The 24,619-nt window shown below is 49.0% G+C and overlaps 1 protein-coding gene across 1 annotated transcript in view; it reads left to right on the top strand.

Annotated features, from left to right (window-relative positions):
• The window catches only part of LOC147120618 (gap junction gamma-1 protein-like), a 60,602-nt gene extending 45,978 nt beyond the window's left edge, over positions 1 to 14,624 (top strand). The window contains exons 2-3 of the mRNA XM_085983866.1: positions 6,758 to 7,903; positions 14,456 to 14,624. Of these exons, the coding sequence (XP_085839992.1) occupies positions 6,790 to 7,903; positions 14,456 to 14,469 (1,128 nt within the window). The 5' untranslated portion in view covers positions 6,758 to 6,789 and the 3' untranslated portion in view covers positions 14,470 to 14,624. The remainder of the gene's footprint in view (positions 1 to 6,757; positions 7,904 to 14,455) is intronic.
• The last annotated feature ends 9,995 nt before the right edge of the window (positions 14,625 to 24,619 follow it).

Here is a 24,619-nt window from a genome sequence, read left to right as displayed (position 1 = left end):
TAGCAAGTGCAGGGACAGGGACAGGGAAAGGGAGAGGGGGGAAAGAACAAAAGGGAAAGTCTGTGATAGGATGGAAGGGGAGAGATTAAGAGAAATTAAGAGAGATTAAGAGATGGTGCAAGGCAAAAGGAGATGGTAATGGGACAATTACCATTCCATCTCCTTTTGCCTTGCACCATCTCTTAATCTCTCTTAATGTCTCTTAATCTCTCCCCTTCCATCCTATCACAGACCCTTTTGTTCTTTCCTCCCTTTCCCTGCCCCACACTTGCTTAAAAACCTGTTCCATCTCCAGCTTTTTCCAGTTCTGACGAAAGGTCATCGACCTGAAACGTTAACTCTGTTTCTCTCTCCACAGATGTTGCCTGACCTGCTGAGCGTTTCCAGCATTTTCTGTTTTTATTTCAGATTTCCAGCATCCGCAGTATTTTCCTTTCATATAAATCACTGGTTCGGCCCCAGCTGGAGTATTGTGTTCAATTCTGGGCCCCACACTTTAGGAAGGATGTCAAGGCCTTGGAGAGGGTGCGGAGGAGATTTACTAGAATGGTCCCAGGGATGAGGGGCTTCAGTTACGTGGAGAGACTGGAGAAGCTGGGATTGTTCTCCTTAGAGCAGAGAAGGCTAAGAGGAGATTTGCTAGAGGTGGTCAAAATCAAGAAGGGTATAGATAGAGTAAATAAAGAGAAACTGTTTCCAATGGCTGAAGGGTCGATAACCAGAGGGCACAGAATCAAGGTGATTGGCAAAAGAACCAGGGGCGACATGAGGGATACATTTTTACGCATCGAGTGGTTAGGATTTGGGATGCACTGCCTGATGGGGCGGTGGAGGCAGATTCAATAGTAGCCTTCAAAAGGGAATTGGATAAATACTTGAAGGAGAAAAAATAGCAGGGATATGGGGAAAGAGCGGGGGAGTGGGACTAACTGGATTGCGCTTCGAAAGAGCCGGCACAGACTCGATGGGCCGAATGGCCTCCTGTGCTGTACTAATGTATGATTCGAAGTGTAATGTAAGTCTCTGGTTAGCAACGATTGGTGCACAGGTCTTCAACGGCACTACAGCCGGGATGTTATCTGGGCCCAAAGACTTTGCAGTGTTCTGTGCACTCAGCCACTTCATGATGGTGTCAGCCAGTGGCTCAGTGGGTGTCACTCTCACCTCTGAGTCAGAAGGTTGTGGGTTCAAGTCTCACTCCAGAGACTTGAGCACATAATCCAAGCCGACACTCCCAGTGCAGTACTGAGGGAGTGCTGCACTACCGGAAGGGCAGTACTGAGGGAGCGCTGCACTGTTGGAGGGGCAGTACTGAGGGAGTGCTGCACTGCCGTAGGTGCCGTCTTTCAGATGAGATGTTAAACCGAGGCCCCGCCTGCCTCCTCGGGCGACGTAAAAGATTCCACAGCCACTATTTCGAAAGAGAGCAGGGGAGTTCTCCCCGGTGTCCTGGCCAAGTTCCTCGGCAGTATCCTGGGTCCAACCATCTTCAGCTGCTGTGTAAATGACCTTCCTTCCGTTACCAGGTTGGGAGTGGGGCGATTTTCCCCACTGGTTCAGCACCATTCCAACTGATGGTCCATGCACCCCCAACAGCAGGACCTCGGTAATATTTAGGCTTTGGCTGACAAGTGGCAGGTAACATTCGTGCCAGGCAATGACCAGTTCATACAAGGGAAATGCCAACCCTCCATCTCCCAATGGCATCACCATGACCGTGTCCCCCACCATCAACTTCTTGGGGTGGGGGGGGTCACCATTAGAAAGCCTTGAATCTCTACAGCACCTTTCACAACCTCGGGACGTCCCAAAGCGCTTCACAGACAATGCAGTACTTGTTTTTTTGAAGCGTAGTCACTGTTGTAATGTGGGAAACACGGCAGACAATTTATGCACAGCAAGCTCCCACAAACAGCAATGTGATAATGACCAGATCACCTGTTTTGGAGGGATAAATATTGGCCAGGACACCGGGGATAACTCCCCCTTTCTTTGATACAGTGCTGCGGGATCTTTTATGTCCACCTGAGAGAGCAGATGGAGCCTCGGTTGAACATCCGAAAGACGGCGCCTGCGACAGTGCAGCACTCCCTCAGTACTGCACTGGGAGTGTCAGCTTAGAATTTTGTGCTCAAGTCTCTGGAGTAGGGCTTGAACCCACAACCTTCTGACTCAGAGGCGAGGGTGCTGCCCACTGAGCCACGGCTGACACCATTGACCAGAAGCTCAACCAGACCAGACGCCCAGACGCAACAACATTGTCCAAAAGAGCAGGGCAGAGACTGGGTAGCTCTGCTCACCTCCTGATCCCTCAAAGCCCCTCCACCATCTTCAGAAGTCAGGAGTGTGACGGAATGCTTACTGCTCACCTGGTTCAGTGCAGCCACAACCACAACCACACTCAAAAAGACTCGGACATGGTCCGGGGCAAATTCGTTTGCTTGATTGAGGCCCCCTGCCACTGGAGTCATTAACCCCCCCCCCGGCCGGTCTCCCCCATCACCAGCACACTATTGCTGCAGCGTGTGCTGTCTATAGGATGCACTGCAGTAACTCAACCACGGTTACTTCAGGACAAGAACAGAATGTCGTCGGACCGCCATCACCTCCAAGTCACACTCCACTCGGAGATGAACATATCCTTCCATTCATTCATTCATCGTCATAGGGTCAAAATCATAGAATCATAGAAATTTATGACACAAAAGGAGGCCATTCGGCCGATCCTGAAATTCCCTTGCCCAACACCAACACAAGGACTGCCGCCGTTCAAGGAGAAGGTCCACCATCGCGGGGCAAGTGCGGGTACGTTAGTGTAGTGGTTAAGTTATCCAGAAGATGGACTAATAATCCTGGGAACTCCCACCAGGGCCAACTGGTTTGGTAATGACCCTTTAGGGAAGGAAACCTGCCGTCCTTACCCGGTCTGGTCAACTTGTAACTCCAGTCCCACAGGGGACCAGTAGCATAGTGGTTATGTTACTGGACTTGTAATCCAGAGGCCTGGACTAATGATCTGGAGACGTGAATTCAAATCCCATTTAAATTCAGTTAAATAAATCTGGAATTTAAATAAAAAACTAGTGTCAGTAATGATGACAATGAAACTATCGGATTGTCGTAAAAACCCATCTGGTTCCCTCATGTCCTTTAGGGAAGGAAATCTGCCATCCTTACCCGGTCTGGCCGATATGTGACTCCAGACCCACAGCAATGTGGTTGACTCTGAAATGGCCTAACAAGCCATTCAGTTGCAGCAATGACAAAGTCACTGTGGGAGTACCTTCACCACATGGACTGCAGCGGTTCAAGAAGGCAGCTCACCACCACCTTCTCGAGGGGCAATTAGGGATGGGCAATAGAAAATGCTGGAAAAACTCAGCAGGCCAGGCAACATCCGTGGAGAGAAATTAGAGTCAACGTTTCGGGTCAAAACCATTTATCAAGACTAAAGAGGCACAGGGAATGAAATAGATTAAGAGCTCGGGCTGGGGATAGGCAACATCCTGTGAATGAATTTTTAAAAATCAACGTGGTTGACCCCTAACTGCCCTCTGAAGTGGCCGAGCAAGACAGTTGTACCAAAACCAGTGGTTCAAGAAGAAGGCCCAACCACCATCTTCTCATCGCAACGAGGACAATAAATGCCGGCCTTGCTCAGATCCCGAGAACAACTATTTTATAAATGGTCACGATTATCCTTATCTCACCTTTCCAAAAAAAAGAGGGGCATTGAGTAGAAAAACCGAGGCAATTATGCTGAAACTTTACAAATCACTGGTTAGCCCTCGGCTGGAGTATTGCATCCAATTCAGGGCACCACACTTTAGGAAGGATGTCCAGACCCTGGAGGGAGTACAGAGGGGTTTTTACCAGGATGGTACCAGGAATGAGGGAGTTCAGTTATGTGGAGAGACTGGAGAAGCTGGGGTTGTTCTCCTTAGAGCAGAGAAGGTTAAGAGGAGATTTGATAGAGGTGTTCAAAATTATGAGGGGCTTTGATAGAGTAAATAAGGAGAAACTTTCCTCTGGCAAGTGGGTTGGTAACCAGAGGTCACAGATTTAAAACTAATTGGTAAAAGAACCAGAGGGGAAATAAGGAGAAATTTCTTCAGAGGGTTGTTAAGATCTGGAACGCACGACCTGAAAGGGCGGCGGAATCAGATTCCACAGGAAATGTCAAAAGGCAATTGGACAGGGTTATGGGGAAAAGATCTGGGGAGTGGGGCTAATTGGATAGCTCTTTCAAAGAGCCAGTACAGGCACGATGGGCCGAACGGCCTCCTGCTGCGCTGCGAGTAAGATTCTACAACCTAGCATCTTCCCAGAGCAGCTGTTGACTGGTACAACCCAACCCGTGTTTGCTTCTTCCAACTTGTCGTGGCTTTGCCCGTTGCTGTTGAGACATGCCAGCACTCCTATTAAAATGTTCTGTTAAAGCACCTGGCGCCTTGGGTCTGGGCTCTGGTTCATCTTCATAAATAAGTGGACTGACTCCCAATTTTGGCTAATAAATTTGCCAGAATGGGCGTGTAATTGGCAAATTACACTCAAGAAGCTCGACACCATCCAGGACAAAGCAGCCCGCTTGATTGGCACCCCATCCACCACCTTAAACATTCACTCCCTCCACCACCGGCGTACCGTGGCTGCAGTGTGTACCATCTACAAGATGCACTGCAGCAACTCGCCAAGCCTTCTTTGGCAGCATCTCCCAAACCCGTGACCCCTTCCACCTAGAAGGACAAGGGCAGCAGGCGCATGGGAACACCACCACCTCCAAGTTCCCCTCCAAGTCACACACCATCCTGACTTGGAAATATATTGCCAATCCTTCATCGTCGCTGGGTCAAAATCCTGGAATTCCCTCCCTAACAGCACTGTGGGAGAACCTTCACCAGACGGACTGCAGCGGTTCAAGAAGGCAGCTCACCACCACCTTAGAAACATAGAAGACAGGAGCAGGAGTAGGCCATTCGGCCCCTCGAGCCTGCTCCGCCATTCAATGAGATCATGGCTGATCATCCAAATTCAGTACCCTGTCCCTGCCTTCTCCCCATATCCCTTGATCCCTTTAGCCTTAAGAAATATATCTAACTCCTTCTTGAATATATTTAATGAATTGGCCTCAACTGCCTTCTGTAGAGAATTCCACAGGTTCTCTGTGGACCTTCTCAAGGGCAACTAGGGATGGGCAATAAATGCCGGCCTTGCCAGCGACGCCCACATCCCATAAAAGGCTGCATACTGCTTGTAAAATAAGTGTCTAAATGGAGTAGAGGAGCAGAGGGATCCGGTGGTACTGATACACAAACCATTAAAAGTTAATAAGGCCGTCAAAAAGCAAACAAGTGCAAGACCTTTCTTTTACCTAAAAGACCAGTGGAACGTTAGCCTTTATATCTGGAGGGCTAGAATATTAAGGGGAGGAAGTTTTGCTACAGCTATACAAAGCCCTGGTTAGGCCATAACTGGAGCACTGTGTACCGTTCCGGACACCGCGCCTTAGAAAGGGCAGAAAAATAGAAAATGCTGGAAATACTCAGCGGGTCAGGCAGCATCTGTGGTGCAAGAAACAGAGTTAACGTTTCAGGTCGATGACCCTTCGATAGAACTCACTCAGGAAGGATATATTGGCCTTGAAAGGAGCGCAGTGCAGATTCTCCAGAGTGTTACCGGGGCTCCAAGGGTTAGATTATGAGGAGAGATTACTCAGTCCGTAAGGGTGACCCCGAGCTTCCGGTCGCCTGTCATTTTAATTCACCGCCCCATTCCCACTCGGACCTCACCGCCCTCGGCCTCTTGCATTGTTCCACGGAAGCTCACCGTAAACTCGAGGAACAGCACCTCATCTTCCGATTAGGCACTTTGCAGCCTTCCGGACTCAATATCGAGTTCAACAATTTCAGATCATAACCTCGGCCCCTATTACATTTTTACTTATATTTTTTATCCACCCCTTTGTTTTGGCCCTTTCCCCCCCTTTTCTTTTTTTTTCTCTCTCCCACATGGCAGCTGTCTCCCATTCTGCCGGCGCATTTCACACCTAATCTAGAGCCGTCTTTTGTCTCCACTAGTCCTATCACCATCTCGTCTCGTTTTGAATATCTCTTAATGTCTCTTCACTTCTCTTTTGTTCTCTCCCAGCCTGGCCTCTTAATCTATTTCATTTTCTGTGCTTCTTCAGTCTTGACAAAGGGTTTGACCCGAAACGTTGACTCTATTTTCTCTCAACGGATGTTGCCTGGCCTGCTGAGTTATTCCAGCATTTTCTGTTGTTATTTTACATAAACTAGGCTTGTATTCCCTGGAATATAGAAGGTTAAAGGGTGATTTGATTGAGGTTTTATTAGGATTTTGAAAGGAATTGAGAGGGTGGATAGAGAGAAATATTTTCCACTGGTGGGGGGAATCTAAGACATAACCGTAAAATCCGAGCCAGGCCATTCCAGAGAGAAGTTAGGAAACACTTCATCACGCAAAGGGTGGTAGACGTGTGGAACTCTCACCCACAAAAAGCTCAATTAATAATTCTAAATCTGACATCTGATAGATTGTTGCTAGCCAAGGGTATGAAAGGATATGGAGCCAAGGCGGGTGGATGGAGTTAAGATCTTGGACAGCCGTAATCTCTTGGAATGGTGGACCAGGTTCAAGGGGCTGAATGGTCTCCTCCTCTTCCATGTTTATGTGATGTGCAGAAGCTGGGTTCAGCAGTGGGATGTTTCATCTTTGTTTTCTTCTTGGTTCCTTCCAGCGTGTTTCTGTTGGCGGGCTCGCTCTGCCAAGATGAGCTGGAGCTTCCTGACACGGCTCCTCGAGGAGATCCACAATCACTCGACGTTCGTCGGCAAGATCTGGCTGACGGTCCTCATCGTCTTTCGCATCGTGCTGACGGCAGTGGGCGGCGAGTCCATCTACCACGATGAACAGAGCAAATTCGTGTGCAACACGCTGCAGCCCGGCTGCGAGAACGTGTGCTACGACTCCTTCGCGCCCCTGTCCCACGTGCGCTTCTGGGTCTTCCAAATCATCATGATCTCGGTGCCGTCCGTCATGTACCTGGGCTTTGCCATGCACCGGATAGCGCGGACGGAGGGTGGTCAGGTGAAGCCCAAGAAGAAGATGCCCATCGTTCACCGGGGAGCCGCCCGGGACTACGAGGAGGCGGACGGCGACAATGAAGAGGACCCCATGGTCTGCGAGGAGATTGAGCACGAGCCGGAGCCCAAGGCTGACAAGAAAACTCCCGAGAAGAAGCAGCACGACGGGAGGAGGCGCATCAAAGAAGACGGCCTCATGAAGATGTACGTCCTCCAGCTCCTGATGAGAACGCTCTTTGAGATCGGCTTCCTGGCCGGCCAGTACTTCCTGTACGGGTTTAAAGTCCTCCCCGGCTTCCTCTGCGAAAAGCACCCGTGCCCGTACAAGATCGACTGCTTTGTGTCCCGCCCCACCGAGAAGACCATCTTCCTGCTGGTCATGTACGTGGTCAGCGGCCTCTGCTTGTTGCTCAACATCTGCGAGCTCTTTCACCTGGGCTGCGGCGGCATCAGGGACGGCTTGCAGGGCAGGCGGCTGGCCTCGCGCCGACCCAAGTGCAGCGCCTACGCCCCTCCGGGCTACCACACCGTGCTGCGCAAGGAGAAGCCCAAGCTGAGCAACGGGAACATGGCGTACCGCGACAACCTCAACGGCCTGGGGCCGGGGGACTTCGAGATGTCTGACGTGGTCCACCGGCACCTGAAGCTCGCCCAGGAGCAGCTGAACATGGCTTACCGGGCGTCCGGAGAGGTCCCCCACCTTCCCCGCAGCAGCAGCCCCGAGTCCAACGGCACGGCCGTCGAACAGAACCGGCTGAACTTTGCTCAGGAGAAGGAAGGCGCCTGTTCCGAGAAAGCAGGTAAAATTAGATCATCAGTTGTTAAATCAGTTATTGGTGTCAGCTGTGGTGGGTTCGAGTGCCCACTCCAGAAACTTGAGCGCATAATCCAGGCTGACACTCCCAGTGCAGTACTGAGGGAGCGCTGCACTGTCAGAGGGACAGTACTGAGGGAGTGCTGCACTGTCAGAGGGACAGTACTGAGGGAGCGCCGCACTGTCAAAGGGGCAGTACTGAGGGAGTGCTGCACTGTCGGAGGGGCAGTACTGAGGGAGCGCCGCACTGTCAAAGGGGCAGTACTGAGGGAGTGCTGCACTGTCGGAGGGGCAGTACTGAGGGAGCGCTGCACTGTCGGAGGATCAGTACTGAGGGAGCGCTGCACTGTCGGAGTGGCAGTACTGAGGGAGCGCTGCACTGTCGGAGTGGCAGTACTGAAGGAGCGCTGCACTGTCGGAGGGGCAGTACTGAGGGAGCGCTGCACTGTCGGAGGGGCAGCACTGAGGGAGCGCTGCACTGTCGGAGGTGCCGTATGCCTTTCGGACAAGACCTTAAACGTCTGCCCTCTCAGGTTATTTCGAAAGAAGAGCAGGGGGGTTCTCCCCGGGTGTCCTGGGGCCAATATTTATCCCTCAACCAACAACACTAAAAATACAGATTATGTAGGTCATTATCGCATTGTTGTTGGTGGGATCTTGCTGTACGAAAATTGGCTGCCGCATTTCCCACATTACAACAGTGACTACACTTCAAAAAAAGTACTTCATTGGCTGTAAAGCGCTGAGGTCCTGAAAGGCGCTATAGAAATTGAGATTGATTGATTTTTGTTGGAAACATAGAAACATAGAAGATAGGAGCAGGAGTAGGCCATTCGGCCCCTCGAGCCTGCTCCGCCATTCAATGAGATCATGGCTGATCATCCAAATTCAGTACCCTGTCCCTGCTTTCTCCCCATATCCCTTGATCTCTTTAGCCTCAAGAAATATATTTAACTCCTTCTTGAATATATTTAATGAGTTGGCCTCAACTGCCTTGTGTGGCAGAGAATTCCACAGGTTCACCACTCTCTGGGTGAAGAAATTCCTCCTCATCTCAGTCCTAAATGGCTTACCCCTTATCCTTAGACTGTGACCTCTGGTTCTGGACTCCCCCGCCATCAGGAACACCCTTCCTGCATCTAGTCTGTCTAGTCCTGTTAGAATTTTATGTTTCAATGAGATCCCCTCTCATTCTTCTAAACTCTAGCGAATATAAACCTAATCAACCCAATCTCTCTTCATACGTCATTCCTGCCATCCCAGGTATCAGTCTGGTGAATCTACGCTGCACTCCCTCCATGGCAAGAACATCCTTCCTCAGATAAGGCGACCAAAACTGCACACAATACTCAAAGTGTGGTCTCACCAAGGCCTTGTACAACTGCAGCAAGACATCCTTGCTCCTGTACTCGAATCCTCTTGCCATGAAGGCCAACATACCATTTGCCTTCTTAACCGCCTGCTGCACCTGCATGCTTACCTTCAGCGACTGGTGCACAAGGACACCCAGGTCTCGTTGCACTTCCCCTTCTCCCAATCTATTGCCGTTCAGATAATAATCTGTCTTCCTGTTTTTGCCACCAAAGTGGATAACCTCACATTTATCCACACTATACTGCCTCTGCCATGCATTTGCCCACTCACCCAACCTGTCCAAATCATACTGGAGTTTCTCGGCATCCTCCTCACAGCACACTCGCCCACCCAGCTTTGTGTTGTCTGCAAACTTGGAGATATTACATCTAGTTCCCTCGTCTAAATCATTAATATATATTGTGAATAGCTGGGGTCCTAGCACCGATCCCTGTGGTACCCCACTAGTCACTGCCTGCCACTCGGAAAAAGATCCGTTTATTCCAACTCTTTGCTTCCTGTCTGCCAACCAGTTCTCTATCCAAGTCAATACCTTACCCCCAATCCCATGTGCTTTAATTTTGCATGCTAATCTCTTATGCGGGACCTTGTCGAAAGCCTTCTGAAAGTCCAAATAAACCACATCCACTGGTTCTCCCTTATCAATTCTACCAGTTACAGTACATCCTCAAAAAATTCTAGTAGATTTGTCGAGCATGATTTACCTTTTGTAAATCCATGCTGACTTTGTCCGATCCTGTCACTGTTTTCCAAGTGCTCTGCTATTACATCTTTTATAATTGACTCTAGCATTTTCCCCGCTACCAATGTCAGGCTTACCGGCCTATAATTCCCCGTTTTCTCTCTACCACCTTTTTTAAATAGTGGGGTTACATTAGCTACCCTCCAATCCATGGGAACTGTTCCAGAGTCTATAGAATTTTGGAAGATGACCAGCAATGCATCTACTATTTCTAGGGCCTCTTCCTTAAGTACCCTGGAATGTAGATGATCAGGCCCTGGGGATTTATTGGCCTTCTATCCCGTCAATTTCCCTAACACCGTTTCCCTACAAATACTGATTTCATTCAGTTCCTCCCTCTCATTAGACCCTATGTTCCCCGACCTCTCTGGGAGGTTATTTGTGCCCTCCTTTATGAAGACAGAACCAAAGTATGTATTTAATTGGTCAGCCATTTCTTTGTTCCCCATTATAAATTCCCTCGATTCTGACGGCAAGGGACCTACGCTTGACTTCACCAATCTTTTTCTCTTCACATATCTATAGAAGCTTTTACAGTCAGTTTTTATGTTCCCTGCTTGCTTACTCTCATACTCTAATTTCCCCCTCTTAATTAATCCCTTTGTCCTCCTTTGTTGAATCCTAAACTGCTCCCAATCTTCAGGTTTGCTGCTTTTTCTGGCCAATTTATATGTCCTCTCCTTGGATCTTATGCTATCCCTAATTTCCCTTGTTCGCCACGGTTGAGCCACCTTTCCTGTTTTATTTTTATGCCAGACAGGGATGAACAAATTCTGCAGTTCATCCATGTGATTTTTAAATGTTTGCCATTGCCTATCCACCGTCAACCTTTTAAGTAACGTTCCCTCATCCATCTTACCCAACGCGCGCCTCATACCATTGTAGTTTCCTTTATTTAAATTCAGGACCCTAGTCTCTGAGCCAACTACGTCACTCTCCATCTTAATGAAGAATTATATCATATTATGATCGCTCCGCCCCAAGGGTCCTCGCACAACAAGATTGCTAATTAATCCTTTCTCATTACATAATGCGCAGTCTAAGATGGCCTGATCTCTAGTTGGTTCCTCGACATATTGGTCCAGGAAACCATCCCGTATACACTCTAGGAATTCCTCCTCCACAGTATTGTTACTAATTTGGTTAGCCCAATCTATATGTAGAGTAAAGTCACACATGATAACTGCTGTGCCCTTATTGCACGCATCTCTAATTTCCTGTTTAATGCCATCCCCAACCTCACCACTACTGTTTGGGGGTCTGTATACAACTCCTATTAATGATTGAAATACCAAGGGGCAGAAAACAAGTCTGGATTGTAAATCTCCTAATTGCTGGCTGTAAATTGGCCAGACTCTCTCTAAATAGGGATGATGTAAATTGGGCAGGTTCTCACTGGAAAAGAGACGGTTGAGTGGTGATATAATTGCTGTTTTTAGGATTCTCATGGGACTAGATAGAGTAGACCATGACACGATGTCTCACCTTGTCCAGCCAAGTAGAACCAGAGGACACGGTCTGTGCTTGAAGAGGGGAAAATTCAAAACTAATCTGGAAACGTTGGGAGGAATTTTAACATGGGTGAGCGGGTGGGGGGTTAAATGGGCAAAAATTCTGAGCAAGTCGGGAAGCCGGCTCCAACCCGCCGACTTCCGGGTTTTACTGAGGGGGGGCGGGCAGCCAACCCGCTCCCAGGAGGTTTCAGTGTGGCCCGCAGGGGTCACCCAGCAACTGCAGCGAGGCGAGGAGAGAAGGCAAGTCCCTTCGCAGCACTCCTGCTCCTCCCAGCCCCCCGAGCTGCCCCACCATCAGACCGCACCCCCCCCCCCATCCCCCATATAAACCCCACACCGGGGTCGAGGCTCGGACCCACCTGGTCCTGCGGCCTCCTCTGGAGCGTTCCCCGCCCGACTGGAAGCCAAGCTCGTCAATCGGGCTGACTTCGGGGCAGGGAACCTGTCCCTGATGAAAGGCGCACGCTGCGGAGTTAAAACCCGGGGGAAACACAGACTTCCGGGATCCCCTTCCGAAACCCCCCACCCCCACTACATAACCCGCCCCAGTAAATATCCAGCCCATTGGAACTCGGGAGGAACAGGTGACTGTGGTTCCCAAAGCTCTCCACCGCTGGGGGGTTTTCTCGCCTCATGTCTGGCTCTGTTGTAGACTCATTGATGGTGATTGATCGCTGTGATGAGTCCACATCTCCCAGTAGTGTATCATGAGACGACCAGGAAGGTAGAAGGCGAACTAGATGGACCTCGGTCTGTTTTTGTCCAGCCGTTTCCAAGGTTCCTAGTTTCTGCTGGGAATGTTCCATCAGCACAAAACTGCCCTAGTCCTGGCACTAATTGACACTAACGTTGCCCTTCTGCCTCAGAGGGCACACGGAAGGGCAGTAAGTGAAATGGAAATGGTTTACTGATGCAGTAAGAAGAAAGACTTGCATTTCTATAGCGCCTTTCACAACCACAGGACGTCCCAAACGCTTTACAGCCAATGAAATGCTTTTTTTGAAGTGGAGTCACTGTTGTAATGTAGGAAACGCGGCAACCAATTTGCGCACAGCAAGCTCCCACAAACAGCAATGTGATGATGATCAGATAATCTGTTTACCATTTAATGAGATCATGGCTGATCATCCAAACTCAGTACCCTGTCCCTATAGAAACATAGAAGATAGGAGCAGGAGTAGGCCATTCAAGTGAGGTCAGTTGAGGGATAAATATTGGCCAGGACACCGGGGATAACTCCCCTGCTCTTCTTCGAAATTGTACCACGGGATCTTTTACGTCCTCCTGAGAGGGCAGACGGGGCCTCAGTTTAACGTCTCATCCGAAAGACGGCGCCTCCGACAGTGCCGCACTCCCTCAGCGCTGGCACTGGGAGTGTCAGCCTAGCTTTTGTGCTCAGGTCCCAGGTGTGGGACTGGAACCCACGACCTTCTGCAACATCACTAAAAACAGATGATCTGGTCATTGTCACATTGCTGTTTGTGGGAGCTTGCTGTGCGCAAATTGGCTGCCGCGTTTCCCACATTACAACAGTGACTACACTTCAAAAGTACTTCATTGGCTGTAAAGCGCTTTGGGACGTCCGGTGGTCGTGAAAGGCGCTATAGAAATGCAAGACTTTCTTTAACTGTCCTCTGAAGTGACCGAGCGAGTCACTCAGTTTGTATCAAGTCGCTGCCAGCGGTTCAAGAAGGCGGCTCACCACCACCATCTCAGGGTAACTAGAGATGGGCAATAAATGCCGCCTTGCCAGCAATGCCCACATCCCCTGGATGAATTTTTTAAAGAGCAACAGAGGCCCGTTGTCAGGATAACATAGGAGGTAGAGAAAATAGGCAGAATCTCCTGAGGTACTTGCAAAATGAGGTAAGGATGCTCAATGTCTCCAAGGTGGGTGGATGGAGTTATGGTACAGATCAGCCGTGATCTCATTGAATGGCGGAACAAGCTGGAGGGGCTGAATGGCCTCCTCCTGTTCCTGTGTAACAGTCTCGAGGGGCTGAACGGCCTCCTCCTGTTCCTGTGTAACAGGCTCGAGGGGCTGAATGGCCTCCTCCTGTTCCTGTGCAACAGGCTCGAGGGGCTGAATGGCCTCCTCCTGTTCCTGTGTAAGAGGCTCGAGGGGCTGAATGGCCTCCTCCTGTTCCTGTGTAAGAGGCTCGAGGGGCTGAATGGCCTTCTCCTGTTCCTGTGTAACAGGCTCGAGGAGCTGAATGGCCTCCTCCTGTTCCTATGTAACAGGCTCTAGGGACTGAATGGGCCTCCTCCTGTTCCTATGTAACAGGCTCGAGGGGCTGAATGGCCTCCTCCTGTTCCTGTGTAACAGGCTCGAGGGGCTGAATCGTCCTCCTCCTGTTCCTATGTAACAGGCTCGAGGGGCTGAATGGCCTCCTCCTGTTCCTATGTAACAGGCTCTAGGGACTGAATGGGCCTCCTCCTGTTCCTATGTAACAGGCTCGAGGGGCTGAATGGCCTCCTCCTGTTCCTATGTAACAGGCTCTAGGGACTGAATCGTCCTCCTCCTGTTCCTATGTAACAGGCTCGAGGGGCTGAATGGCCTCCTCCTGTTCCTGTGTAACAGGCCCAAGGGGCTGAATGGCCTCCTCCTGTTCCTGTGTAACAGGCTCGAGGGATTGAATGGCCTCCTCCTGTTCCTGTGTAACAGGCTCGAGGGGCTGAATGGCCTCCTCCTGTTTCTGTGTAACAGTCTCGAGGGGCTGAATGGTCTCCTCCTGTTCCTGTGTAACAGGCCCGAGGGGCTGAATGGCCTCCTCCTGTTTCTGTGTAACAGGCTCGAGGGGCTGAATGGCCTCCTCCTGTTCCTATGTTCCTTCCAACGTCTCATTGGGTAATTCACTCAATCTATGTCCGCCCCTCCTGGGTAACCATTTCTTCCTTTCCCTTGCAGGTCTGAGGGCGTGATTCCGATGGGACCGGCTCTTCGACCGTGAGGATCGGAAGGAGTCGACGCTTGAAGCAATAAAGGGACCGCGACTGGAAAGACTTGCAATTGATTTTCACTTCCTCGGCATTAATGTTGCCAGTTTTTTTTTAAAAACCACTGGGAAAAGCTGAGTTGGGAGGGTGGCGAGGGGGGGGGTAGGGCAGCGGTGGGTTAGGGTGGGGGTCGGAGGGATGGACCAACTTGACAAATGATGAGCAGTTAAAACTAACCTGGCGATAGTTGTTGGCTTGTACATTTTGGTGCTTTTTTTTTTGTATTCTGGAACATTCCACACGCAACCTGCTAAGTCAGGTCCAATGACTCTTGGGGGCCCCTCTGGAACCTGGTACCAATCTTGCCTCTCTTTTAGCACGGAGCTAGTGTTCGGCTTTTAAAGGGGGGACCCCCCCTCTATCTGTAGATTGGGGAAAGGGTTGGGGGGGGTGGGTGATCTCCTGCTGCAATACAACCGGGTAGAAACCAACAGAACTGGCTCGGCAGATTAGCATTGTGTTGTATTGGTTTCTCTTTCAACTGATCATTCATTCCATGTTCTTGGTCTCAGGGGTCACTATCTTTATTGACAAAAGCTTTGCTTTTTCTTTTCTGGGTTTTTTATATATATATAAAAAATTGTGTAGCGCTAGGACTTTTGATTACGAATTGTTTGTTTAATTACAATTGTTTACAGCCTTAGAACATTCCAGAACTTTGTACATTGCGAGAGAGAGCGACGATCAAATGATTTTTTTTTTCTTCTGCGAGTTTGATGATTTTAATTATTTTGTTGGTACTTTCGATGAGTTGTTGTGCTTCATTCCTGACCGTTTCACTCAATTTGGTTTGGGCCTACTGGTTCTTCCCCCCGCACCCAAAACACTACCTCCGGGTTCCCCCTGCCCGCCCCCACACCACCCCACCACCCAGTTGCCATGCTGCCGGATGATTACGCTTTATTTCTTGGGGGTTGTGTGCATGTTTACTCTCGCTTTTTCCCTTCCGTCCCCGAAAAGCCTTCATCGAATCTCTTGGTAAAATAAAATACAAAAAAAAAACCTTATTCATCTGAATTATCTATGCAGGTAACACAGGCCTAACCTCTGACATTGGTGAAACCGCTAAAGCGAGCTTGAATTTTTTTTTTGTGTGTGTGTGGCGCTGTTTATTTTCAAGAGAGCTACAAAGGCACCTGCTTCTGGCCACGCCATCCTCCTCGGAGCAGGGCCCTGAGCATTGCAAACATAGAAGATAGGAGCAGGAGTAGGCCATTCGGCCCCTCGAGCCTGTTCCGCCATTTAATGAGATCATGGCTGATCATCCAAATTCAGTACCCTGTCCCTGCTTTCTCCCCATATCCCTTGATCCCTTTAGCCTCAAGAAATATATCTAACTCCTTCTGGAATATATTTAATGAATTGGCCTCTACTGCCTTCTGTGGTAGAGAATTCCACAGGTTCACCACTCTCTGGGTGAAGAAATTCCTCCTCATCTCTGTCCTAAATGGCCTACCCATTATCCTTAGACTGTGACCCCTGGTTCTGGACTCCCCCGCCATCGGCAACAGCCTTCCTGCATCTAGTCTGTTGAGGTCAACTGCTTGAGGTCGTCCCACCCAGAGACTCCAAGGCCGGTGATCCAGCTGGTTGTGAAGGACAGATGGGCCTTGGCTTCTCCCTCCATCTCCTCTCTCTCTCTCAATTCAATTCAATTCAATTCAAATTGCTTTATTGGCATGACAAGGTACATCTTATGTTGCCAAAGCACCGAAAAAACATTTATGGTTGAACACATAAACGCAGATCTATCCATACAGTGTATAAACAGATATATCCCTGAGTGTATAAATATACACTCATATAATTTGCATAGAATCTTTTCTTAGGTTTAGTGGTTGTCCCTCTGCTTATGGAAAGCTGTAACATAGTTTGCTGCTAAGGTTACGCAATTTCTCTGTTCCCCTAATAGGTATGGGAGTTTTTGGTCTTCATTCAAATTTTTGAATTCAGGGCATATTTTTATGAATTTTGGGTAGAAATTCCCCCTTATGTCCTGATAGTTTCCACAAGCTGTGAGGAAGTGCATCTCTGTCTCCACCACTCCCTGACTGCAGCGAGAGCATATCCTGTCCTCTCTTGGTAGACAGGTCTGTTTGTGTCTGCCTTTTTCGATGGCGAGGCTATGCTCACTAAGTCTGTACATAGTCACGGTTTTTCTTAATTTGCTATCTTTTACCGTGGTCAGGTATTCGGCCATGGTGTATTGTCTGTTTAGGGCCAAGTAGCAATCGAGTTTGTTTTGAGTTTTTGTTGTTTCTGTCCAATAGGTCAGATATTTTTCCTTTTGTTTAGTGACAATTGTGTTGGGTCGAATTCTCTGTGCTACGATGTCACTGTCCTGGAGCTGGTTATTATTAGTAGTGTTAGTAGTTACTTCACTGAGTCCCAGGACTAGTTGACTGAGGGGACTCTTCTTTATGATCCTCTCTTGGCATTTCAGGGCTTCGTAATGATAGCAGTGGGGGTTGCTCATTTTTAGGTGTTTCCAAAATTTGATGGCTCTTTTTTGGATATTAATTAGTAGTGGATATTGGCCTAGTTCTGCCCTGCATGCATTGTTTGCGGTTTTCCTCTGAGTATGGAGGATACTTTTACAGAATTCTGCATGTAGGATCTCAATTGGGTATTTGTCCCATTTTACAAATTCTTGTTGTGTTAGCCTCACTGCCATAAAGTGCAATTGGTTCAATTACTGATTTAAAAATTTTGAGCCAAATGCCAATTGGGATTTCTATTTGGATTGACTTTTTAATGGCATAGAAAGCCCTTCTTGCTTTCTCTTTCAGTTCATTCGCAGCCAGATGAAAATTTCCCGTAGAACTGATTTTTAAGCCTAAGTATTTGTAGTTTGTTCAATTTTAGTTGTTCCTAGTGTGAAATTTGTTCTGTGCCCCTGATGTCTGGATCTTTGCCGGAACACCAGAACTTTGGTTTTTTGGGGGTTTATTGTTAGGGCCCAGGTCTGACAGAACGACTGTAACAGATCCAGGTTCTGCTGTAGACCCTCCTCAGTTTCTCGCTCTCTCTTTCTCGCTCTGTCTCCCTCTCTCTCTCTCTCTCTCTCTCTGTCTCCCTCTCTCTCTCTCCGGGTTCCACGCTGTGCTTCATATCATGTCTTCTCCGGTCTTTTGAGTGTCGAGGAGGTCCTTGTTTACATTGTAGTCTGGGACGGCCATTCCATTAACGGGGGAGAGGTATCCCGATGTCCTCAAAAAGTAGCCAAGGGCGGGGGAGCCAAGCTCCCTTCTACTAAACATCGGGGCTGTTCTGTTCTTTAGGGGACCCTGGGGCTCCCTGAACTAATCCAGCCACTGGCCTGATGCCTCAATCACATTAAAAAGCAATTGGTGTGTGAGGACTGGAGTCCCCCCAGACCGGGTAAGGACGGCAGGTTTCCTTCCCTAAAGGCACATTCGTGAACCCATTGGGTTTTTATGACAATCCGACAGCTTCACGGTCACTTCTCCCGACACCAGATTTTTATTTCCAGATTAATTAAAAAATGAATTGAAAAATTCTCACGGCGGGATTTGAAATCACGTTCTGTGGATTACTAGTCCAGTAACATAAGCATTACACTGCCGTCCCCAAGGCAGAAGTTGGGATTTTATGACAATCATAGTCACTTTTGCTGATAGTATTTTATTTCCTGCTTTATTTATTTATTTTTCTGACTGACTTCAAGGTCTACAACCTGCCATGGTGGGATTTGAACTCGCATTCTCTGGATTGCTAGCCCAGTAACATAAGCACTACACTTACCGTTTAAGGATAAGCGGCCTAGCACGTTCATGTGAATCTTCTTTGTCAGTTATTAGCCTTTTAACGTATGTTAACCACTTAGAATCATAGAATCTCACCGCACAGAAGGAGGCCATTCGGCCCATCGTGCCTGTGCCGGCTCTTTGAAAGAGCTCTCCAATTAGATCCACTCTCCCCCCTGCTCTTTCCCCAGAGCCCTGCAAATTTTTCCCATTTAAGTATTTGTCCAATTCCCTTTTGAAAGTTACTATTGAATCTGCTTCCACCGCCCCTTCAGGCAGCGCATTCCAGATCACAGCAACTGGCTGCGTAAAAACAATTCTCCTCATCTCCCCTCTGGTTCTTTTGCCGATTACCTTAAATCTGTGTCCTCTGGTTACCGACCCTCCTGCCACTGGAAAGAGTTTCTCCTTATTTACTCTATCAAAACTCTTCATGATTTTGAACACCTCTATTAAATCTCCCCTTAACCTTCTCTGCTCTAAGGAGAACAATCCCAGCTTCTCCAGTCTCTCCACGTAACTGAAGTCCCTCATCCTTGATACCATTCTGGTAAATCTCTGCACCCTCCCCAGAGCGCTGACCTCCTTCCTAAAGTGCGGTGCCCAGAATTGGCCGCAACACTCCAGCTGGTTTGCTAACATGCACATTAAGTGCCCCAACGCAAATACATCTCAGGCTGGCCTCACGCCCCACGCGATGGGCGGCAGCTGTGTGTGAATGAGCCGGTGTTCAGTAGGGTCTAGCGGGAGGGAGACGCAGACTTGCTCCTTGCCGAGGGCAGTGTGCAGGGAAGCCTAGAACTCGGGCGGGCAAAGCTTGAGAGCGAGTTACACTCCGCTCCGCGAGGAAGAGTGACGTCAGCCGGAAGGGGTTGGGGCCTCGGCACTCTTTGCGGGTGCTGGAAGGAGGGAGAGAGAGAGAGAGAGAGAGAGAGCGAGGAGAGACTGAGATTAATTGGGTGACCATTTGGGATCGAGGAGTTAACTTGGGCGCAATGTTCCCTTTGAGCTGCGCGGCGGGGCAGCGCTCCGGGGGTCCCGCGCAGCTGGTGAGCCGGCTTTTAACTTGAAATAACTGCTGCGTGCATGGACTTTTGACTGGGCCGCATGGCCCGTTAAAGGGGCCACGCGGCCCCCCAAAAAATTATGGGGAACATTGCTTGGGCGGTGACGTAAGAAAAATACTAGGCACTTGGTCTAAGCATTAAACAAAGCTTTAATCAACTGTTTTACAACATGGAGGTCTAGTTGTGTCCTTCACTAGTTCCTGTTAAGAATGTCCTGCGCAAGCTGGGCCCGTGCCCGAGTATTTATATTCTCCCTGGACAGCGCCACCCGTAGGCCGCTCAGTATTATTTCATAAGTCTTTCTTTCATGAATGACTGATTCATGTCAGGCGCCAATATTCGTTGAACATCCCTCGCTGTGCAACACGGCTGAGGGAACAGAGTTTTCGACCAACTTTTTGTTTTATCTGTGAGGGTTAGGGGGAACGAAGGAAGATTTACCTCAACAAGGCTTCTGTCCATTCGGGGCGGGTGGGCAACTCCTGGGGAGAAGACCCTTCTATCTGGTTGCACTCCTCTTTAAAAAGTTTGGATCCCATTTAGCGTGGCTCAGGGTTAAATCCACACTACACACGTGTCTGTTCCCAAAACATTTCCTGCTTTCAACATCCTCCTGACCCTCTCTCTCCCCCGGGGAGAGCAAAAAAAAGCTACTCTCATTTCCAAAAGAATGGCCAACAGTGTTCAGCGAGACCGCCGTCAGATCCTCACTGGGTTCCAGCTGGGAGTCTTGTTGCAGCGTGTGGGCGTGAGGAGTAGGCAGTGTTCTGTGCCTCCAACTCTTACGTGTGAGTGTGTGTGTGTTTTTCAGCTAGTTTTTTTTCTGGAGACTCCCTCTCATACGGAACAGTTGCAAATACTTAAGTGTCAGAACCTGGCCTGAATTGTGCACTGTTGTTGTGTCTCTCTCACAATCCAGCAGCAACCACACAGCGTGACTCCCTCCCTCCCTTCCCAAACCTGGTTCAAATCCACGCCACGCTCCAGTATGCCGCTGGATAATTGTGCTCCTGTTGTAATAAACACATTCGCGCTCCGGGGAGCAGGATCCTCATTGGGGTGGGGGGGGCGGGGATGCTGGCCAGGCCAGGAGTGTCGTATCATTTCAGCTCAACGCTTCAAATCTCCCGTGATTCATAGGACCAGGAGGAGGCCGTTCAGCCCCTCGAGCCTGTTCCGCCGTCGTTCAATCAGCTCCTGGCTGATCTGCACCTCAACGCCATTTACCCGCCTTTGCTCCCTATCCCTCGATACCCTCACCCAACCAAAAAATCTCTCGAAATAACAACAGAAGGTGCTGGAAACACTCAGCAGGCCAGGCAGCATCGAGGAGAGAGAAACAGAGTCAAGGTTTCGGGTCAAACCCTTCGATCTCAGTCTTGAAAGTTCCAATTGACCCCCGGCATCCACAGCCTTTTAGAGGGAGAGAGTTCCAGATTTCCACAAACCTTTGTGTGAAGAAATACTTCCTGATTTCAATCCTTAATGACCTGGCTCTAATTTTAAAGGCTATGCCTCCCTTGTCCTGGCACCAGAGGGAATAGTTTTCCTGTATCTACCCTATCGAATCGCTTAAATATCTCGATTCGATCACCCCTTAACTCTCGATTCTCTCTCCTTGTCCAGTGATGTTGGTTTCTGCCGACTGTCTCCATCGATCTAGCAGAGAGGGTGGGGGGGGGGTGGGGATCTCCTCGGGTTACCAACTCTGTGTATTTACTCCTGGAGGTTTCATTCCATGACCCCGCCCCCCCACTCTCCCCGCTTCCAAATGACCCCCCCACTCCCTGCTTCCAAATGACCCCCCCCCCACTCTCCCCGCTTCCAAATGACCCCCCCACTCCCTGCTTCCAAATGACCCCCCCCCCACTTTCCCCGCTTCCAAATGACCCCCCCCACTCTCCCCGCTTCCAAATGACACCCCCACTCCCTGCTTCCAAATGACCCTCCCCGCTTCCAAATGACCCCCCCCTCCCCGCTTCCAAATGACCCGCCCCACCACTTCATCTTCCGATTAGGCACTTTACAGCCTTCTGGATTCAATATCGAGTTCAACAATTTCAGATCATTACCTCGGCCCCTATTACATTTTTACTTATTTTTTATCCACACCTTTGTTTTGGCCCTTCCTCCCCTTTTTTTTCTCTCCCACATGGCAGCTGTCTCTCATTCTGCCAGCGCATTTCACACCTAATCTAGAGCCGTCTTTTGTCTCCACTAGTCCTATCACCATCTCGTCTCGTTTTGAATACCTCGTAATGTCTCTTCACTTCTCTTATGTTCTCTCCCGGCCCCCAAACTGGCCTTTTAATCTGTTTCATTTCCTGTGCTTTTTCAGTCCTGAAGAAGGGTTTTGACCTGAAACGTTGACTCTATTTTCTCTCCACGGATGTTGCCTGGCCTGCTGAGTTTTTCCAGCATTTTCTGTTGTTATTTCGGACCCACCCCCCCACTCCCCGTTTCCAAATGACCCGCCCACATTCTCCCGCCATCGAGGTTACAGTAACCCTATAGATGTTGTCCTGTACAATAGAGGTCGATTTATTAAATATCTGCAAAACGAAAGAAAAAAACAACCACACACAAATTGCACAGCTCAGTTTAACAGACTTGATGTGAATTAAATGTCTTTCCAAATGCCCGACACGTCTATCCTCCCCTCGCAGCGCACCGCCTTCCTCGGCCAATTGGAAAATAAAGACTCTTCGGTACCCAATTGGATGATTCTTGACTCAAAGACCTTGCCCCCCCCGCAATCTCCAATAGTGTTCAAAGAAATTGGAAAAGTGCACACAATTTTTCTTAATGCCTCAATGATTCTTTTGCTCGCAGCTGTGCCCTGGAGATTATTCTTCAATTCCTGGAGACTCCAGGGCAATCTTGGTGGGTTAAGAACATAAGAATCAGGAGCAGGAGTCGGCCATTCGGCCCCTCGAGCCTACTCCGCCATTCAATCAGATCATGGCTGATCATCGACCTCAACTCCACTTTCCCGCCCGATCCCCATATCCCTTGATTCCCTTAATATCCAAGAATCTATCGATCTCAGCCTTGAATATACTCAATGACTGAGCCTCCACAGCCCTCTGGGGCAGAGAATTCCAAAGATTCACCACCCTCCGAGTGAAGAAATTTCTCCTCACCTCAATCCTGAATGGCCGACCCCTTATCCTGAGACTGTGACCCCTGGTTCTAGACTCTCCAGCCAGGGGGAAACATCCTCCCTGCATCTACCCTGTCAAGCCCTCTCAGAATCTTATGTTATATCAGCCCTTATATGAGATCACCTCTCATTCTTCTAAACTCCAGAGAGTTGGCAACCCAAGGTTCCACCCCAACTCCCGCGCCCCCCCCCCCCCCTCCCCTCCCCACCTATCAGCATTAGGGAGGTCAGGAAACTCTCTACGGTCAATGGGTTGACGGTGGAATTATATTTTTCTTTTGGCACGGGAAGCCAATTCCAAGTCCGTTCCTGCTCTGGCGGATCATCATAGAAACATAGAAGATAGGAGCAGGAATAGGCCATTCGGCCCCCGAGCCCGCTCCGCCATTCAATGAGATCATGGCTGATCATCCAAATTCAGTACCCTGTCCCTGCTTTCTCCCCATCTCTCTTGATCCCCTTAGCCTTAAGAAATATATCTAACTCCTTCTTGAATATATTTAATGAATTGGCCTCAACTGTCTTCTGTGATAGAGAATTCCACAAGTTCACCACTCTCTGAGTGAAGAAATTCCTCCTCATCTCAGTCCTAAATGGCTTACCCCTTATCCTTAGACTGTGACCCCTGGTTCTGGACACTCCCCCGCCATCGGGAACATCCTTCCTGCATCTAGTCTGTCTAGTCCTGTTAGAATTTTATAAGTTTCAATGAGATCCCCTCTCATTCTTCTAAACTCTAGTGAATATAAGCCTAATTGACCCAATCTCTCTTCATACGTCATTCCTGCCATCCCAGGTATCAGTCTGGTGAATCTTCACTGCACCCCCTCCATGGCAAAAACATCCTTCCTCAGATAAGGCGACCAAAACTGCACACAATACTCAAGATGTGGCCTCACCAAGGCCCTGTACAACTGCAGCAAGACATCCTTGTTCCTGTACTCGAATCCTCTCACTATGAAGGCCAGCATACCATTCATCCAAAGCTCTCTCCTGTTTCTGAGCAGGGAGGCAGTGCCACAACTGGCGGGAGGTTTGGAGTCGAAAGACGCCACAGGCACAGTGCCAGTACAAGGGTCGCGGGCAGCCGGTGGCAAAATGGCTCATTGGTGCAAAGCTCTGGTCTTCAGAGCTGAGATTTCATTTAATGCTCATTGATTTCACCTCGCTTTGTAAGGAACATGAACCAAAGATTAGCTTGTGTTTTACTCTCTCTGTTTTAAAAAAAATTATTTTAGATAAATGGGTGTAGATGTTTGCTGTATTAGTTCTAGTTATTGTGAGGGTTATTGTGTGGGTGAAATGGTTTCCATTGGGACATGAGAAAGTGTGCTCAAGTCTCTCTGGCTGGGTTCTGTTTTTATTTGTGTTGTGAGTGTTTTTAAGTCCATTACATTTGAAGCCAGATTCTTGACTTTTGGTCTTTCATTTCATAGTTTTTATTTTGCCTGCCTCCCGTGCCCAATTCTGTTTTTGGAAGAGGAATTGCTATTGGCTGGAGTCGGAGGCTCTTGATGGGAATCTCGTACTTAGCCAATATTGCACTCGGGGAGGCAACCTCTTGACTGCCAGCGGTGAGCTCATAGTGTTCTACAAACTTGTTTATGTCCCATGTATTTAGTGTCTTTTACTGTTTTTTGTACTTTTTTGTAGGGAAATTAAACGAGGCGCGGCCGATGATTTGTTGCGCTTTCAAACTTAGCCTGGTGTACGGTTTGTTTCCTGCTGTTTCTGACCCCTGGGGCCTCGCATATTCCACCACTCGTCTTTACCCACTTGCAAAAAAGAAAGAACTTTCATTTCTCCAGCACCTTTCACGGCTCAGGATGCCCCAAAGCGCTTCACAGCCAATGAAGGGCTTTTTTGAAGCGTAGTCACCCTTGTAACGTAGGAATGTAATGTTGTACCGTCTGTACCCACAGGATAGTGAGGATTATGGAGATGTTGGTGGAATCATAAAATGATAAAGCACGGGAGGAGGCTATTCGGCCCATCGTACCTGTGCCAGCTCTTTTGAAAGAGCTCTCCAATTAGTCCCACTCCCCCCCCCCCCGCTCTTTCCCCCGTACACTTGCAAG

This window comes from Somniosus microcephalus, chromosome 4 (genome assembly GCF_052327205.1).
Source record: "Somniosus microcephalus isolate GS21.2 chromosome 4, FLI_Smic_1.0, whole genome shotgun sequence".
In the NCBI taxonomy this organism is placed as follows: Eukaryota; Metazoa; Chordata; class Chondrichthyes; order Squaliformes; family Somniosidae; genus Somniosus; species Somniosus microcephalus.
This window is presented reverse-complemented; position numbering and strand designations above follow the sequence as displayed.